This window comes from Plasmodium gaboni, chromosome 12 (genome assembly GCF_001602025.1).
Source record: "Plasmodium gaboni strain SY75 chromosome 12, whole genome shotgun sequence".
Lineage (NCBI taxonomy): Eukaryota > Apicomplexa > Aconoidasida > Haemosporida > Plasmodiidae > Plasmodium > Plasmodium gaboni.
The window spans coordinates 1,195,027-1,216,875 of NC_031492.1; the positions used below are offsets into that span (position 1 = coordinate 1,195,027).

Consider the following 21,849-nt stretch of genomic DNA (forward strand, 5'->3'; position numbering starts at 1 on the left):
TTTTTTTTTTTTTTTTTTTTTTTTTTTTTTTTGGCATCTTAAAAATCGCTCATGAATAACTTCATATATTATACATTTAAACTAATAAAAATAAAATATTTGAAAAAAAAAATATATAAAGTTAAAAGGTTAAAAAATCAAACAACAAAAAAAAAAAAAAAAAAAAAAAGAAGATACATATGGAAATAGATATAGAAGTATATAAAAAAATATATATATATAGTAAAAAATGTATATATGTATATATAATATTTGAATCCCCAATGGATGATAATTTTACATTTTAGTTAATTTGTTATAATACATAATAAGTGGAATAAAAGGAGAAAATAATAATATTACTGATATATATATATATATATATATATATATATATATATATATATATGTGTATATATTTTTATTTTATTATTACATATTTATGTCGTTTAATAAATTGTGGTCGAGTAAATTTATTAAATATGAATTTACAATATTCACAACTGAAATTAATAAGAAGAGGGTTATAGATAAAACGTCTTCAGTATAAAAGAGAAAAAAAATTTTTAAGAGACAAAGCACAATATCGGTATAAAGAAGTTTCCTAAAAAAAAAAAAAAAAAAAAGAAAGACACACAAATATACATAAATGTATACATATATATAAATAAATATATATATTTTTATATGTTCTTATTATGGTGTGATTTTTTTTTTTTTCTTACCAAACAAAGAATACTATTGTAAAAGTAATGTGCGCATAAATATTATGGGCAGATAAAAATTTCTAAAAAGAATAAAATAAAATATACATATATATATATATAATATATATATAATATGTTGTTATTATTTTTATACAAGTTGCGTACCATTTTTAAAATATTTAAAATATGATAATAAGATAAAAAGCTTGACATGTTAGCAATAATTTGCACGTGTGTAGGTAATAGAGCTTTTTCATATTCATGATTATGTTTATGTTTTTTTCTAGAGGTCTTATGACTATAAATTTTTTTTCTTAATATTTCTTCATATTCTGAATCTGTTTCATCTATTAAAGGTATACTATTAATTTCACATGTTAAGCAAGAATTATCATTATAAAAAATACTCCAACTATTATAGTTTGTATATTTGCTAAAAAATATTTTCGACTTTCTTTCGTTTATATTTTTGTCATTGGTTCTTAGTTCAATCATATTTCTTAAAATCCCTAAGGAAATGGAAAAATATATATATATATAAATATATAAATATATATATATATATATATATATAATTATTTATTTATTTATTTATTATGACTTACATGCGAAAGCCCTCTTCATCTTGTAATACACATAGGACGCTAAATATTTACAATATTTAATTTTTTTTCTATATGAACGATGCATTGATTTTTTATATATCCTAAATAATAAAAGGATGATATTTGAAGATAATTTTATAATAATACATATATGTACAAAATAATATAGATAAATAAATATGCTAATAAAAAATAGATTTATACTATAATCATATAAATAAAACAAGAATACAAGATCAAAAAATATATTTATTTGATTAATTAATCCTGCAATTATTAGAAATATATCATATTTTTTATTTTTTATAGAATAATTATTATTCTCATATTGAATATATTTTAATAATTCTATATTTATAACATTATTAACATCTTTTAAATCATATAAATTATAATTATAAAAATTCTCATTCAAAGTTAATCTACTTTCATTATTTGTAATATGATGATATTGGTTCATATCTTTTTCTTCTGTTATATAATATCTTTCATTTGAAAATATTTTTTCCTTTTTTGTTTTGGGCACTTTTTCTTTTTTTTTTACGATATATAATCCTTGTGTGTTTTCTTTTTTTCTTTTTTTTTTTTTATCACAACGAAGTTTAAAATTCTCTTCATGATCATCAACATTGTTGTTATTAAATAGATTCTTATAACTATCTGAACTATTATGACTATCTACATAATTAGCAATATTTATATTATCATCATCTCTATTTATATTATCATCTCTATTTATATTATCATCTCTATTTATATTATCATCTATATATATATCATCTATATTTGTATTTTTGTTGGAGCCCATATTATTCTGGATCTCCTCATCTACATTATTATTCTTCTTATTATTAATATCATTATTTATAGTGTTTGTTTTTTTTTTTGAGTTGCTAATATACTTGTCATATATCCTCTTACGAACCTCTTTTATATTATATTTTTTAATAAGATCATATTTTATATTATTACTTATAAGTAAATCGATATAAAACAAAATAAAGATATAAACATATATAATTAATAATATAGATTTGTTTAATTCTGTCTTTCCACTATATATTAAAAGAATTATAAGAGTAATATAAACACAAAAAAATAAAAATGTTGTTATTAAATATGATATACATATTTTTACAAAATATTTTTTATTCAAAATAAAAGGACATGAACAATATTTCATCATACTACTATTTAATCCCAATTCTAAAATTTCAGCCTCAGTTAAAATTTCAGATATTAGCGATTTCTTTTCACTCATCCTTTTTTTTTTTTCTTTTCAATATAAAAATAAATAATATGTAATTATATATATAAATATATATATATATATATATATTTATTTATTTATTTATTTATATTTACATATATTTATTCATATGATCAAAAGGAAGCCACCACTTTTATCATTTTAAATATTAACACTTTTTTTTCTTTTTAAACAGTCCTATTATATATATATATATATATATAATATAACATTACGTTTGACTTAAAATATTATTTTCCTTTTATTCTTATCATTTTTTTTTTTTTTTTCTTCCTCTATATTTATAAAATATTTCCCCTTTTTTCCTTTTTTTTCTTAATGTTTATTATTATACATTATGAAATTAAATGAAAAAAAAAAAAATAATAAAATATATATATAATATTATAAGATATATATTTTAGATTATTTTTTCTTAAAAAAAAAAATATATTATATATATATTATATATATATATATATATATATATATAATATAATAAAAAATATATTAACATATTAAATATATAACATTAATTAATTTAGCCCAAATATTTTTATTATAAGCTTAAAAAAGGATGTGAATAAATTATATATATATATATATATATATATATATATTATATTATTAAACATATATTATTTTGTAGAGCTTATAAAATATATATATATATATATGTAAATATTTATATAATATTATAATGATGATTATTTGACAGGACGTAGTTTCCTTTGAGCAATAATGGTATTCCAAAATAAATATTAAATAAAAAATATTTATATATTTAAATATTTATATTTATATATTTTTAAAGTATTTATAAATATATACATATATATACAATACATATATAAATGAGAAGACCCTTAAAATTTTTTGAGGAATAGAAAAATGAACCGCAACAAGGAATGAATATAATACATATAAAATAAATATATATATAATATATATATATATATAATATATTTATATAATATAAATATATATAATATATATATTTATTTATATTATTAAATATATAAATAAAATATATATATTCTTTTATAACCTTATATTTTTTAAGACTTATAATATAAATAACATAATATTTTATATGAAGCATATATATATTATTATAATATATATATTATATATATATTTTTTTTATTAAAATATATTTTAAAAAAGCACCAAAATAAGCAAAATTTTAATCTTTATATATATTTATATTTATTTATTTTTTATTCATTTTTTATATTTATTTTTTTTTTTTAACAAGTTATACAATTATTTATATTTTTTAAAAAGAAATATTATCATAATGAAGTCTTTTTTTTATATATATTAATAATATACTTAAAAAAAAAAATAAAACATTCTCTTTATTTATTAAGTTAAATGAAGATATATATATATATATATTATATGATTTTACATATACATTTATATATACATAGAATATAACAACCCCTATGTATTTATAATGTTATGTAATCTTTTTGTATATATTTCTTATTAAAATAAAAAAATAACAAAATAACAAAAATATTATTTGAAAGAATAGCTGAGAAAGTATAAGAGCAAAACCAAAAAAGAAAAAAATATATCATCTTAATAATAAAATATCCCATATGTTTATTTCATTTATATATGATAAGATGTAAAAGTTGACAATATAATAATATTATATTGTTTGATTTTTCAAAAAAAAAAAAAAAAAAACGTTATATATTCTGTTTATATATTATTATGTGTATGTATAGAATATAATATATATATGTATTTTTATATGTACGCAATTTTATAATATATATATATATATATATATATATACATACATACTTGCATGTTTACATGTATATATATATATATATATATAATATGCACGCATATTTTTATCATCATTATACATATGATATAATATATATATTATATATTTTTTTTTTTTTTTTTTTTTTTTAAATTTGTAAAATAATAATCAGTTACGATCATCTTAAATTGAAAAGGGTAATTAACATAAGAACAAGAAAAAAAAAAAAAAAAAAAATGAAAAAAAAAAGGAAAAGAAAAAAAAGCAAAAAAAAAAAAAGGAAAAAAGGTTCCAGGCTTATTTAAATACATAATTAAATATTGCATTTACATATATATCTTTTAAGAATAAAATATTAGAATGTATAATTTTTTTTTATGTATAAATATATCATAATGTTATCATCATAAAATATATGTGAAAATATAATAAATTCATATGTGTATATATGATATTTTATTTTTATGGTATTTCCTATATATATATATAACATAAAATGTTCTGCTTACATTAAGAGCTAAAACATGGAAAAGTAATATAAAAAGAAAAACAAAAGTACATCCTATATTTTGATATATTTGCATATATATATATATATATATATATATATATATATTATTTAATATTTTATTGCATTCTACATGTATATAAATTGCTTAAATATATGTGTACGCCTTTTATAAAAAAAAATATATATTATTTAATATTTTATGCTTTCTACATATATATAATTAATATATAAATTGCTTAATTATATGTGTACGCCTTTTATAAAAAAAAAAAAATATATATATATAATATAATTATAATTATTTCATAGGATATACGTAAAAACATTTGTTTTATTAATAATAAAAAAATGGAAATAAATAAACAAATAAATAAATAAAATAATTTAATGAATGTTTTAATTCATATATATATTTATTTATATATATATATATATTTTTTTTTTTTCTTATTCAATATGATATAAAAATATATGTCATATAATTAAATATTTCTATGTTCAGATTATATATTTTTATATTTTTTATAAGCATTCCTTAATTTATATATATATATATTTATTTATTTTTATATATATTCTTAAAATTTATTTTTCATGTTTATGAAATAAATAATATTACATATAATAAAGAATATATTATATTTATATATGAGTTTGTATTCTTATATATATATATATATATATAATATATATATATAACAATAATAATCTTAATATAGTAGTAACTCCTTATGACCTTGTATTCTTTTTACTTTCTATAAATATTCGTATCTTTTGATTTATATATATTGTTTTATTTTACAATATATTTATTTTTTATTGCATTTTTTACATTTTGTGATTTAGCACAAAATTTTTAAGAATGTGACATTTTTTTTTCATTATAAAAAAAAAAAAAAAAAAAAAAAAAAAAAAAAAAAAAAAAAAAAAAAAAAAAAAAAAAAAAAAAAAAAAAAAAAAAAAAAAAAAAAAAAAAAAAAAAAAAAAAAAAAAAAAAAAAAATTTTTTTTTTTTTTTTTTTTTTTTTTTTTTTTTTTTTTTTTTTTTTTTTTTTTTTTTTTTTTTTTTTTTTTTTTTTTTTTTTTTTTTTTTTTAAAAAAAAAAAAAAAAAAAAAAAAAAAAAAAAAAAAAAAAAAAAAAAAAATTAAATAAAATGGAACCCAAAGAAACTGATAATATAATAAATGAGGACAATGTGAAAAAGGAAGAACCTATATTATCTATTGAAAAATATTTATTAAAAGAGTTTGGTGATGGGAAAACGAATAAGAAGGATGTTATGAGAAAATTGAGAAAGCGAATATATAATAATAAAAATTCAGAAGAGATCCACAAAAAATTGAAAGAAATTCATGGGAATAGTGGTATATGTACACGTCAATGGAAAGAGGGTAGTTTTGCTTTTAAATGTTATAATTGTGAAGGGGATCCAACATGTGCTATATGTGCAAAATGTTTTTTTGCATCTAACCATAAGAATCATATATATAAGTTAACACATACAAGTGGAGGTTGTTGTGATTGTGGAGATACATCTTGGAATATTAATGGATCATGTTATGATCATAGAGGAATAAATGAAGATTGTTTGATTGATAATTGTATATTAAATCTTGATATAAAAAACCGTGTAAGAGAAGATTTAGAATGTTTGATAGGAACATTATTTAGGGATATAGTATTAAAAGATGGATATTTCATATCATTAGTAAGTGCTGATTATATAGAGCACGCATTTGATTTTTTTAAAGATTTAGGTATTACAAGTTATTTATTTCGACAAGTAATATGTGAAGTATTTACAGGTGCCAAAACAGATTTTTTAGTAAATTTCCATTATTGTTTTTATGTAGGTGTTCAGAAGGCATTATATTCATTGTATTTATCTTTATTTGTTCATCCATATTTTAAACAAAGGTTTGCTTTTAAGCTAGCTAAACATTATAAATCGATTGTTCGTGTTGGTGATGATCGTATATATAATGATAATCATTTGAATGGTTTAAGTGTTCAGGTATTGACTGTTCCAGAAATAGCATATACTTTAGTTATAAATAATTTCTTGAATGATTTATTAAAATTAATAGAAAATTTATGTGTATTTAATAATGTAACAAAATGTGTTATGCATAGAAATTTCTTAAGATCTGATATAGAAATTATTATTCGTATATGTGTTGATTTGAGATATTTGCTTTATCATCATGAAATTATAAAAATTGTATTATTTAATAAATATGTTATAAGAAAAATATTAAAAATATTATCTCTCTTACATAGAATGAATTCACAAGTTCGATATACAAAATCACATATTATATATGAAGACTTATCTAGTTCTTATTCAATAACGATTGAAAATTATTTGCTTCGTGTATTTGAACCCTTAGCTAATTTTTGTAAAAGAGAAGCTAATGCAAATTTTAGAAATTTATTTTTATTGTATCAGCTAACTATTAGAGGTATACAGAAATTGGATTTGTTCCCATTTAATAGAAATAAAAAGGGGAGATACAATTCTTATATGAATCATAAAGGATTAAAGGGAATGAACATTTCGAAAAAGAGGAATAATAAAGACGATAATACAACAGATGATATGACAGGTGAGAGTGATAGTAGTAGTACAAATAACTTTGGCCGGTATGGTACTAGTAATTATAATAGGAAGACTTGTGTATGTAATTGTAGAATGAATGGAGATGTTAATAATTCAAGAGGGTTATCTTTAAATGGTGATAATAATAATAATAATAATAATTGTGAGCCTAAAGCTCATTTTCAAAGACAAAAGGGGAAAAGATTGAAACATCTAAGATCTTTACACTCCCCATTAATTCGATTTTTTATGATGATTTTAAATTTTGATGTTATTAAAAAATGCTTAGATGACGTATACTGGTATAAATATTTATATTTAAGAAGGGTTTATGAGAAAAAAAGGAAAAATGAAAAAAAAAAAAACAAAAAAACAAAAAAAACAAAAAGGAGTTATATATATAAAAGTAATGAATATGAGAATGATAATAAAAATGAAGTGTCTGATAAGTGTATTGGAAATGATGATGATAATAAAACATATAATAAAATATACAATAATAATGTTAATATTAATAATGATGAATATATAATAAATGAATTTATTAGGGATTTTTATTCTATAGAAAAGCATTCAGATGAAATAATAAATCAAAGAAAAATATTACAAGAAAGATATGAAAACGATGGAAATAATATGAAGATAGCACTTTTTCATTTTAAGAAGTTTTTTACAAGTAATGATGATCATAAGAATGAAAATTTAGGAAGATATATAAATGAACATATAAATATAGAAAGTGATTATTTTAAATGGATTATGAATAATAATTCTACTTCTAAAATAGAAGAATGTAATAATAAGAATCGAATAAAATATAGAGAAACAATACAAGAAAAGAATATAAAAATAAAATGTAAAAATATATATATAGAGAACAAATTAAAAAATCGAAAATATGAATTTAATGAATTTTTGGATATAAAATATGATAAAAAAAAAAATAATATTTATTTACATCCTTTATATATAGATTTATATATGAGAGATATATTTGAGTTTTTAAATTTATTTGATTTAAAATTATTAAAAAATATTCTATTTATAAATATACAAATATTAACATTTATATATGAAATTAAATATGGTTACTGGGTAAGAAATGGTCCTCAAATGATGTTCCAGGTTGGAGAATATGATAATTCGTTATTTTTTCAAAATGATTTAATAGGTATTCAATTTGCTATAATAATGATGAATATGTTACCTTTATATGAAAATCAAACAGTTCATTTAGATGAAGACGTCTTAAATTTATTTCATCAAATATGGAATATCAAGATTGAATACAATGAACCAGTTAAAGAATTACCATGGTCAAACAATAAGCATAGCCAAATAAAATATGACCCAATACATAAATTTGATGATGATATATATATAAATGAAAAGGTTTATGATAATACTAATGAATATGTAGATACATCCAAAAATTTTATATATAATGATAATTTTCAGAATCATGATAATACATCACAACAGTTACAAGATAATAAACCTTATTATATGAATAAAATAAGATTTATAAAAAAAAATGATGAATTTTTTGAAGAACATATGAAAATGTATGAGAGTATGCTTATATATAATAGAAGCACAAAATTACATGATAATATCTTACAAGGAAATGATAAAAAAAGGAATTTAAAAGGAAACTATATGAATCAAAATGATGGTGATCATATCAAATTACTTTTTGGAATTGATAAAAATGGAAGTAATAATAATGTGCACATAAATAATAATGATGTGTCAGATAATAAGGTTGAATTTAAATCCACATGTGATATTTTAAGTAAATATTCATATAAAGAATTAAACGAATTAGAGGATGAATCGAAAGGGTTGGATTGTGAAGAGAAATCAAACCCCTTGTTAAGAGGAGCCCAAGAGGTATTAAGCTCGAATAATAAAAATTCAAACAAATTAAATGATAACAATAATAATGATAATAATAATGATAATAATGATGATAATAATAATAATAATAATAATGATAATAATAATAATAATAATAATAATAATGATAATAATAATAATGATAATAATAATAATAATGATAATAATAATAATAATGATAATAATAATGATATATATTGTAATATGTTTAATGAAAAGAGTCATTGTAAGGAGTCATCTATAAATAAAGAATCAACAAAAAAAAAAAAAAAAAAAATAAATTGGAATGAATATTTAGAAGAATTTATGAATTTAGATATAAGAAATCCATTTATTATTTTATATCAATTAATATTTAAAAATTTTCGTATGGATTTAAAAATGAGAAAAATAAATGATATGTATATAGATATAGAAATTCATCATATAAAGATTGCATTTCAAACATTTTATGATTTATATACAAATAAATCTAATATGGATTCTAGAAAAATTAGTGATATATTTTATTTTCAATTTTTTTATGATATAATTATACGTATATTTAACGAGTTATATTATTTAGAATATAATAATATACCAAGAAAAACATCTTATCAAAAATATATAGAAAGAGGTAAATATCATGTTAAGAAAATATTAATACAATTATTAGCATCAAAAGATTTTCAATATTTTCAACTAGAAAATGTATTTCCTAAGCAATTTAAACACCATCCAAGTTTTTATGAACTTGTTAATAAATATGGTTATAAAACACATATGCCTAGAAGCAATGTTAATTTGATAAAATTAAATAAAAATTCCTGGTTTCTATATGATGCATTTTGGCCTCTTTCAGAATTTAAAGATTTTCAAACAGCCAATGAAAAATGCATAAAAGAAGAAAATTCTACTTATATTGGATGTTCAAGAGAAGAAGATAAAGAATATTTATATTTCTCATTTAGAAAGATACAAAATTTATTATTCTATACATTTAAAAATAGTTGTCTCGTTTCTATACTTTTAATTGTATTTATTATTAATGAAGAATTTCAGAGAAAAATCGAAATAAAAAAAAAAGAAGAATTGGAAAAAAAAGAAATGAAAAAGGGTGATCAGACAAAAATGACTGGAGAGGAAGACTTGTCGATTGATCAAAGGTGTGATGCAACTAGTAATAATGTGTATGAACGAGGAGGGCAGAATGGTGAGGAAGGAACTGAATCGAGTGGAATAACACAGAATGGAATGGATGATAATGATGATGAGGATGATAATAATGATGATAACACCAATGATGATAACACCAATGATGATGATGATGATGATGATAATGCTTCAAATATGATAAATATCATAAACAGTGATGATAATAATTCAGTAAACAATTCTAATAATACAAATAGAGTCGTAAATAATAACAATACTTATATTATTGTAGATCAGAATGGAGATAATGAAACCTTATTTGCAGAGATATTAATAAATCGTAATCCTAACAATTCTATAAATATGGAAATAGTAAATGTGACTGATAATCATGTTGGTGATGAAAATAATAATAATAATAATAATAATAGAAATTATCGTCATTTGAATGCTGATGGTTTATCTGAATTAATTAGAAGTCTTATAAGTGAAAATAATATTATCAATAATGTAATTGATGAATCCTTTTTACAAAATAATAATATAAATGAAAATTCTATAAATAATAATGAAATAAGAAATAGAGATGTAGGAATAATTGATGATAATATATCTTTTGATAATAATTCTTCTATTGATGAATTGAATATATTAGATTCTGAAAATCCAAATAATACTATATTTAATGTATATAATAGAAGAAATGGGTTATATGATTTTATTTTTTCTTCAGATGCAAATGATTTTTTGAGTAACCTGAATACACATAATATGAATAACACAATAGATATATTAATAAAAATTATAAAAATTTTGAGTATTGCTATGGGTTCAGCTCATCCCTTTACTGAGTTAAATAGTTTTTATTATTTTAATGGGGAGAATTTTTATGGCACAGATGATTATGATGATGAAAGTGAAAACAGTGAAGATATTGAAACAATCCAATTTTATGATGAAAAAAAATTTTGTGATGAAAAGAAATTTTATGATGAAAACAAATTTTGTGATGAAAAGAAATTTTATGATCAAAACAAATTTTGTGATGAAAAAAAATTTTGTGATCAAAACAAATTTTGTGATGAAAAAAAATTTTGTGATGAAAAAAAATTTTGTGATGATAATGATAGTCTGTCCTCCATATCATCAAATTCTTATGATGAATTAATAGATTATTTAGAAGAGGCATACATGCTTAAAAATTATTCAAATGATGAAACACCTGACAAAAATGGCAATGTTCATAATATGAGGGAGTGTGTTAATGAAGACAGTATGACATATTATAAAGATGGATCGAATGAAAAAAAAGATATAGTCGAAATAGAAAATGAGAAAGAGAGATATTTAAATATAAATGATAGTTCGATGAATGGAAATTATGATTGTGTTACACAGTTGAAAGATGAAAATAAAATGTTAAGAAATGACAACAACAATAAAAATAATGACATAAATAATAATAATAGTAGTAGTGGTAGTAGTATTTGTCGTAATAATAATTATTATTATAATAATATTAACTATGATGATGACACAAAACCATATGAAGCAAAAGAAAATAACAAGAAATTGGCCGAATATAATAATAATGAAAATTTAATTTTTGATTCTATTAATGTATTAAGAAAAAATCATTTAAAGAAATTGAAAAATTATGTCTATAAAAATAAAAAGCGTTACATATATTATGATAATAATAATAATAATAATAATAATAATGAGGAGGAAAAAAAAACATATAATGACAAAAATTTTGAAAAGAAGGAAAAAGAATTTTATGCCATAAGTAAAAATTTTGTTCCTAATTTTATAAAATGTATTAATAATATAAATGTAAATGAAGATAAGTGTCTTATAAAAGTAAGAGGTACGATTTTGAGCAGATTAAAAGTAATATATTCTGGAAATTATGATTGTAAAAATAATAATGATAATAATGAATTTATAGAATTAGCAAAGAAAAAACAAGAAGATCTATTACAAAGTATGAAAGAGCAACAATCAAAATTTAGTAATTTTTTAGATGCACAATATTTATCTGAAGATGATGATGTGTCACGAAAGGAGGGCCTTGAACATTTTGAATATATGGATTTTGTTGATGATTCTTATAGTGATAGTAATAGTGATAGTAATGATAATAGTAATGATAATAGTAATGATAATAGTAATGATAATAGTAATGATAATAGATACCTTTCAAATATTATAAAAAGAAATAAAGAAAAGGAAGAATTATCTTCAGATAGTGATAAGTTAAAAAAAAAAAAAAAAAAATTCAAAGGCATAAGCATTTGTGAATATGAAAAAATAAAAGAAAAAAATTGTATATGTGTTCTATGTAAAGAAGGAATGTCTAAAAATAATTTATTAGCATATATATGTTTTTCATCACATACAAATTTATTAAAAAAAATTATAAAAAAAAATAAATTCGCATTTCCATGTAAACATCCATCTATATACACATGTGGTCATTTTATACATACAAAATGTTTACATAATACAAGGATATTAAAATATAGAAAATTATTTAGTGTAAAGAATGAACCAACTTTATATGAATTCACATGCCCTTTATGTCGTTCTATAGCTAATAGTTTTGTTGTTTATATACCAAAAAGATTTATATCAGAGAATGATAAATATAGAGTATATGATTGTAATGAGGAAGAATTTTTTTTAGATAACTCAAATAAAAATTTGTCAGAACTTTTGAGCATTTCTAAATATTCAGAAGAAAGACATTATCGAATCAAAAGGAAGGAAGAAAGGGAACAACAAAAAAAAAGTAAAATGATAATGATGAAAGAAATGAAGTGTCAACGAAATGGGGGAGACACAAATAAATTATATGACACAATAAAACCAAGTGAGATACAAAATAATATTGAGGTAGACACATTTACACATAATAATAATTATAACAATATATTAAATGAAAATTTTCAGGGTGATAACAATATGGAACAAGATACAGAGTTATTAAAATATATAAAAAATATAAAAGATACTACGAATATATCTATCAAAAAAACAGATAATATGTTTAGAATACAAAATGAAAATTGTGATGTTCATATCAATATGGAATGTGAAGATATATATGAAGGAGATGAATTTTTATTAATGAATAAAAACATGGCATCTTATAATTATTTGAATGAAGATATAACAAAGGATACATTACAAATTGATAATATTAAAGCAGATGAGAAGGATTTATTAATTGATCCTAATTTTTTGAAAGACCATAATAAATTTTATAAATATCCAGTCATATTAAATGATTATATAATACCTAGATATTTTAATGTAACAAATAATGATTCTATATGGAACCATTTTGAAAATAAAAAAAAAAAAAAAAAAGATAATTTTTTGAATGAACATGGTGAACATGAAAATGGTGATGATGAAAGTGGTGATAATAACAACAATATTGACAATTATGATGATAGTTCTGAAGAAAGTTGTTCCACTTTATCGTCGTGCTCATCAAAAAATAGATCAGTTGGTAATTATTCTAATGATAGTGATATAGCTGAAGAATTTCATTTTAAATATAACCATGAAAAGAATAAAAATATCAATAGGAAGACAAATCAAAAAAATAAGAAAAGAAATTTAAATGAAAATCATAAAGACCATTTTAATGTGAACAATAGTAATAATAGTCATAATGTGATGAATACTTATAATTTTTTTGATGAAAATAAGAAGAATGCAATCTTTAATTTAAATTTTTATAACCTTATAGAAAATGATTCTTTAATAAATGATATGTTATCATATGAATATTATGAAAAAAATAAAAAAATTATTTTAAGAAATATATATTTAAATGAAAATAATATGTATGATGAGTTATTTGAAAGAAATAAAAGTGAAAATGATATTGGAATATATAATAACATTATAAATGATAAAGATGATATAAATATTATGTATACAAATATGAATAAGGAAAAAGAAACAACAACAACAACAATAAAAAATAATAATAATAATAATAAAATAAAAAGAAGAAGAAAAGGAAGAGGTACTGAAATATATTTTTATAAAAATACATCTAATTATATAAATAAAGATTATACATTTACATATAGAAATTCAAATTATTATTATCGTTCAAAAAATGGGTTCTTGTCTTATTATGTTAGTTTGCCTTTATCATTTATTAAAGAAATACAATATTTTATGATAAAAAATAAATTTTTTAATTACCCTGGAAATAATAAATATAATAAATTTTATATAACAGCAGATGTAGATAAAGAACAAATAAAAAAAGAAGAAATGAAAATGAAAATGGAAATGAATATAAATATGAATGTGGATATGAAAATGGACACATCCATGTTTTATAATATTGAAGATAAAACTAGAATGAATGAAGAAGAATATGATACTATCTTACATTATGAAATGACTAATCATGTATTGACATATATAAAATCAAATTTTAATTATGAAAGAATAAATGCAGATGAAATTGTTCAAAAATATGAGGTGTGTGATTATAACAATAATGGTAGTATTAATGGTGGTGATCAATCATATAATGAAGAAAAGGAAGATTATTTAATATCTAAACAGAAAATAAAAGACTGTTCAGATGAAAATGAAACCGAGCAGAAAGAAAAGCGATTGAAATTAAGACACGAAGAAAATAATAATATTAATAATAATAATAATAATAATAACAAAAGAGATATAATAAAATTTAAATATCCTTGTAATGTTGAAGATATAAAAGATCATAATATATCGATGAAGACATGTTTATCTGTAGATATATATGAAGGTATTGTAAGTACAAATAAAAATATATATGAAATATATAATGAATTAAATAGGAAACAATATTTTTATTGTGTATGTGATATAAAATCTTTAAGACAATCAATTATTTTATTAGATGGTATATCTGAAATTTCATGGAGAATATTACATCAAGAACATACTACATTTTCATCTATATTACATCATTCAGAAAATTATAAAAAATTAATTGATTTTGATTATAATACAAAGATAGATGATAATGATGAAGATATAGATATAAAAGGTATCGGCGTTAATGATTTATTAAAAATATATCGTCGATTAGAAATATATCCAGATTTTATGTTCAATAATTGCAATGTGGGTTTTATTAATAAACATGATTTAAAATTTATTACTAAAAAAGATCTTCTTTTAATGAATAAAAAAGAATATGAGAGAAATAAAAAAGAAAGACTAGAAAAATTGGAAAGGAGAAAAAAAAATAAAAATCTTAATAATATACATTCACATAATAATAATAGTAATAATAATAGTAATAATAATAATAATAATAATGTGAATGGCAACAACAACAACAATAATAATAATAATAATAATAATAATAATAATAATTCTTTTAATAGCATCAGTGAGAAAAAAGTATCTTATAAAAAGAAAAAGAATAGAATAAATCAAAGCGATGTATTAAACATAAAATACTGGAGAAATATTAATACAGCTATCGATTTTTTTAAAATATATTGGATTTTATATAATGAGATATTAATAAATATTTTTTATAAAAATATAAATTATGTATCTTGTAATAATATGATAGAAATTTTAGTACGTAATTTATATTTATATAAATATGAATTAAATATTTTAAAAGAAGATAATATTTCTAATCTTTTTAATATTCAAACGTGGAAAAATATGTATAAGATATGTTTTTTTTATGTCTATCCTTATAGATTTACATTTAATAAATATAAAAAATTTTTTGATAAAATCAAGAAAATACATTTTTTAAATAATTTATCTTTTATTCCTTTATCAGTAGATGTATTAAAATTATTTATGAATTTTTTTTTAAATCAGTATTTATATACTCCATCCTTAATTAAACATTTTATTTCTATATCTTTATTGATAATATCTTTTCAGATTATGAATGAAATATTTATAAAAGAGATATCCAAGACATATGTGCGATTCATTTTTAATATCATAAAAAATTATCAACAGACCAAGAAATATATCGATCGAATATCTAAACATATATATTATCAAAAAATGTATAGAAATTATATTATCAACTTAGATGAATATGTAGAATATATTGAAAGGGCCAATACATTTTATTACTCACAAGGAACACAAAAAACAAAACAAAAAGAAACATCGATTTATTATAATAATGAAGAGGAAACACAATCTTTAAATGCTTATGATAAATTTCATATTTATATATTCGAAAGATATGTAAAAAATTCAATACTTGGGGGAGAAAATATAACTTTAAAATATGTGAATGGTCAATATAAATTATATGATAATAATCAAGAGGTAATATGTATGAGTGATTTGAATCAGTTTAAAAATATAAAAAATATGTATTCAAAGAAGGCAATGTATATTATAAAAAGGAAGAATATAACACGTGGTGGTAATAATATAACACTTGATGATAATAATATAACACGTGGTGGTAATAATACAACACTTGATGATAATAATATAACACTTGATGATAATAATATAACACTTGATGATAATAACATACCATGTGGTGATAATTATTGGAAGAGCCAGAATTTATCATCTTATAATGCTCTAATGAAATCCTTTTTAGATAAAAAAAATTTCTTCTTTATTATAGATATTGTGAACTTATTTAAAAATATCCAAGCACTGTCATATTTATTTGATGAAGAAACAATAAGCTATATACATTTAATTATTATGAATAGTAAAATATTATCATATGATTTAAAAGAAATAAGAAGAAAAGAAAAGATTCAAAAAAAAATGTATCCAGAATTTACATCATATATTATAAAAAAAAAAAATGAAAATAAAGTAAACTTTTATAAATATGATTTACTATATAATGAAAAGAAATGGGTATTATATCTTATATATAAAACAATATTAAAATATTATGATATGATTATATTTAAGAAGAATGTTCAAAAGCTTATGCTATTAATGTGTGAAATTAATGATGAATATATAAAATATATTTATTTTAATGGTTATATTCCTATAAATATTTATTTAAGTACAAATTTATTAAGATATAATGAATTCTTTACAAATTATTATTCATATATATATAATAAAAAAGTTAATAATAAGTGGGGTGATTTTCATGTTTTATATTTTCAAAATGAAGAAAATAATATCAAGAAAGGAAACAAAAAAAAGTATTCTTCTCTTTTTAAAAATAAACATGTTTTAAAAAGAGATTATAATCATATTGTAAGTAATAATAATGCACAATCTAATAATATTATAAATGATCATATAATATCTGATGAATGTATGAATTCAAATATGTCTTATCATATAAATTCAAATGTATTATCTTCAAATAATTATATGCAAGAGGAACAAAATAATACTCTCTCAAGTAATCTTCATCATCATCCACATAATCTAATAATAAATAACAACAATGAAAGTGATAAAGATAAAGATATAGATACAAAGCATTATAACAATAATATTAATAATAATGATAAAGAATTTTGCACAGAATTAAATTTATTTAAATATAAATTATATAATATATCAAGTGAAGAAATTAGTAATTTATATTTAATAGAAGATTTTAATAATGAAAACGAATTATTTTCATCTCTTACTAACAATGAAGATTTTGAATATAGAAATGTAAATATTTTAAATATATTAAAATATAAATTTGAGCTTGTTCCTTATATTAATCATTTATATTATCTTTATAATTTCTATCCATTATTATTTAAATTAAAAGAAATTAAAAATATACATGATATGAAAGAAAAAAAAAATAATGTATGTACAGATGAGTTTTTATTATCAATAGTAGATAATGATATTTATGAAACTTATGATAATATAAATTTTTCTGATGCTAGTTTTTATAGTGATCAAACTATTAATGTTTCTCAAAAAGATTATGAACATGAAATTTATAAAAGCCATACATATGAATGTGATAGTTGTCAACCTCTAAACGTATCGCATAGATCTTATCCATATAAACAAGAAAATGGTGAAGAAGAAGATACTTGGCAAATTAATTCTTCATTAAATATATTCGAAAATATTGTAGATCTTGATGAACTCATAAAAGATTTGAAAAAAACAAAAAAAAACAAAAAAAAAGCTATCAAAAATAAATATGCTGATAAATTATTTATCTCATTTTTTAATACAGCATTAAAAATAGAAGAACATAAAGGAAACAAAAATTATTTACAATGTGAGAAATTAAAGAATATATTATCAGACCAACCAAATGACAATATAAATGACAATATAAATGATAATATAAATGACAATATAAATGACAATATAAATGACAATATAAATGACAATATAAATGATAATATAAATGATAATATAAATGATAATATTTATAGTTATGATAACTCAGCTTCTCATATATTTATAGATCCACATAATTTAACACATATAAATATATCACAAGAATTAAATAATAATATAAATAACAATAATATAAATAATGAAAAAAATAAAGAATCTTCATCATATGATCAAAATAATATTGAAAATGAAAATATACAAAATAGTTCATCTGATAATTCATATGATGATTATTCAAATTTTATATCATATCATGATAGCATAGATTCTTCAAGTAGTACAGATAAATATAATAAAAGAAAAATGACACCTATGGAAACCATGTTTTTAAAATATACATTAAATACATCAGAAGATGCTATATCTAATAAATATAATGGAAGTAACAAAAATAAGAATAAGAATAAAAATAAAAAAGAATATTTAAGCTTTCTTAAATATAAAGATGCAAATAAAATTCAACGTTATCATATGTTATTAAGAAAAAATGGACTTGGAAGATTATTTTTTTATAATTTAAGAAAAATGTATACTTATGTTTATAATCTATATGATTTCATACCTCTTTATCTGATACAAAACATATTAATACATTATCAAGATATATATCAAAATGTAAATCAATATTATTATTATGATCATAAAGAACAACCAACCTTTTTTAGTCAATCAAATCTAGATGATGAATATGAACATACAAACTTTTCTAAAGATTTTTTTAATACAAATAAATGGAAAAAAATGTATTCCAAATATGAGCATAAACTAAATAATGAAACATATCCTGAATCAAAAAAAGAAAATATATCATATAATAAAGTAACACATAAAGACAACACTTTTTTAAGATATCAACAGTCGCAAAATGATCATATGACGAATAATTATAATATTCATAATAATCATATCGAACAAAAAAATAATAACAATTCATACCTTTTTAATGTTCATAATAATAATTCCTATTCTCAATTATCATCAAATAATTTGGTAAATATTAATAGAACTTTAATCAATGATCCTATGAACATAACACAACAACAGATGGAAAACATTCCACAACAACAGATGGAGAACATTCCACAACAACAGATGGAAAACATTCCACAACAACAGATGGAGAACATTCCACAACAACAGATGGAGAACATTCCACAACAACAAATGGAGAACATTCCACAAATGTCTGAATGTAATTTAAATCCTGAACAAATGAAAAATGAAAGAATGGAATTCTCTGTAAATAAAAAAATAAAAACAAATCATAACAACACAACTGATACCAAAAAAAATAATGATACATACAATCATTCAAGTAGTACGAACCTTTTTGGAAAAAATGAAGATGATCAGACATCATCATATGACGATTATATAAAAAAACATTTTTCTTCAACAAGCAGAAAAGAACGAAATAATAATATAAATATGAAAGGTTTCTTTTCAAATGGACGTTATAATAAATTATTAAGTATAAAGAAAATATTTATGATATTCTATAATTATTTGAGGAAATGTCATTTTATAGATAAAAAAAATTCTTGTAAAAATTTATATAAATCATTTTTAAAAAAATATTTAAAATCAGCTAATGTATATTTACAATTTGTAGCTTATATTATATTCTCTATATATGATTTTAATTCATTAGCAAAAAAATATTTAGATTATATACACTTATACAGTGATATTAGTAAATATAATATATTCCTTCATATATTAAATATTGATGAAGACTATGATAAAGTATATATATATCAAATATTACAATTAATATATCATCCATATTTCTATCTAATGTATAAATTATATAAATATCTAAAAATAGATGCCTCACCAATATTATTACATGACTTTTATGAAAACACGGAAGAATTTACAAATTCACCATCTTTATTTCAACCAAGCAAAAATTATTTCACTCTAATTAAAAAGCATTTTAAAAGAAAATGTGTAAATTGTAATAAACCTCCAAAAAGAATACTTATCTGTCTTTATTGTGGTTCAACTGTATGTCTGCATGAAGGTGACCGTCTGACCGGACCCCTATCACAAACTATAAGTAAATGTGTATACCATACAACTATATGTGGAGGAGAGCAATGTTTATACTTATGTTTAAATACATCATCGGTAATAAGAAGAATAAATATGTTTACAATTTTGTGTATATTTTGAAATTATTATGTAATTATTATGTTATTATTATGTAATTATTATGTTATTATTATGTAATTATTATGTTATTATTATGTAATTATTATGTTATTATTATGTAATTATTATTTTTTTTTTTTTTTTTTAGGTATTGTTTACTAGTGAAAACAGATTCGATTTTATGTGTGGACCTTATGTCGACAAAAATGGAGATGTGGACTATCATTTAAAGAGAGGAAAAAATTTATACCTTTCTTCTTATAAGTTGAACAAACTTTTTGACATTATTATTAATTCAGCAGTTGGTACGTTTTTAAATTAGTGAAATTAATATATGATATGATATATATATTATGTGCACGCACATATATATATATATATATATATATATATATATATTTATTTATTTATTTTATTTTTGCAGATGTTGAAATATATAAGCATACGTTGAAATCAGAATAATTATCCCTTTATCTTTTATTTTTTCTTTTTTATCATTTACTTGTTCATTTAATACTCCTAAATATAAATATATATATATATATGTGTGTGTGTGGTTACATGTGAACAAAAAAAAAATAACTGCATTTCATTTTTTTGAAAAATTAAAAAATGTTTACATATATTATGTATGTTCCTTTTTATAATTATTAAAAAAAAAAAAAAAAAAAAAAAGATGTAGTAACTTTATATTTTTTCTCTTAACTTTTAACAATTGTAATTTAAAAAAAAAAAAAAAAAAAAAAATTAAATTGAAATTGAAATTGAAATTGAAATTATAATTGAATAAAATTGTTCTTAAATTATGTACAAGTCAGGTAATTTTTTTTTTTTTTTTTATAAATAAATA

The 21,849-nt window shown here is 19.1% G+C and overlaps 2 protein-coding genes across 2 annotated transcripts; one reads left to right on the top strand and one right to left on the bottom strand.

The window, feature by feature from the left end:
• Positions 1-411: 411 nt before the first annotated feature.
• Positions 412-2,552, bottom strand: PGSY75_1233400 (putative membrane protein; the record flags this gene model as incomplete). The annotated part of the gene is made up of 4 exons (XM_018786908.1): positions 412-583; positions 705-766; positions 852-1,195; positions 1,292-2,552. The coding sequence occupies 4 exons, from the start codon at positions 2,550-2,552 to the stop codon at positions 412-414; spliced, it is 1,839 nt and encodes a 612-aa protein (XP_018640773.1).
• Positions 2,553-5,993: 3,441 nt separating this feature from the next.
• PGSY75_1233600 (asparagine and aspartate rich protein 1) lies at positions 5,994-21,461 on the top strand (the record flags this gene model as incomplete). Its single annotated transcript, XM_018786909.1, has 3 exons — positions 5,994-20,975; positions 21,148-21,304; positions 21,424-21,461. The coding sequence occupies 3 exons, from the start codon at positions 5,994-5,996 to the stop codon at positions 21,459-21,461; spliced, it is 15,177 nt and encodes a 5,058-aa protein (XP_018640774.1).
• Positions 21,462-21,849: the final 388 nt, after the last annotated feature.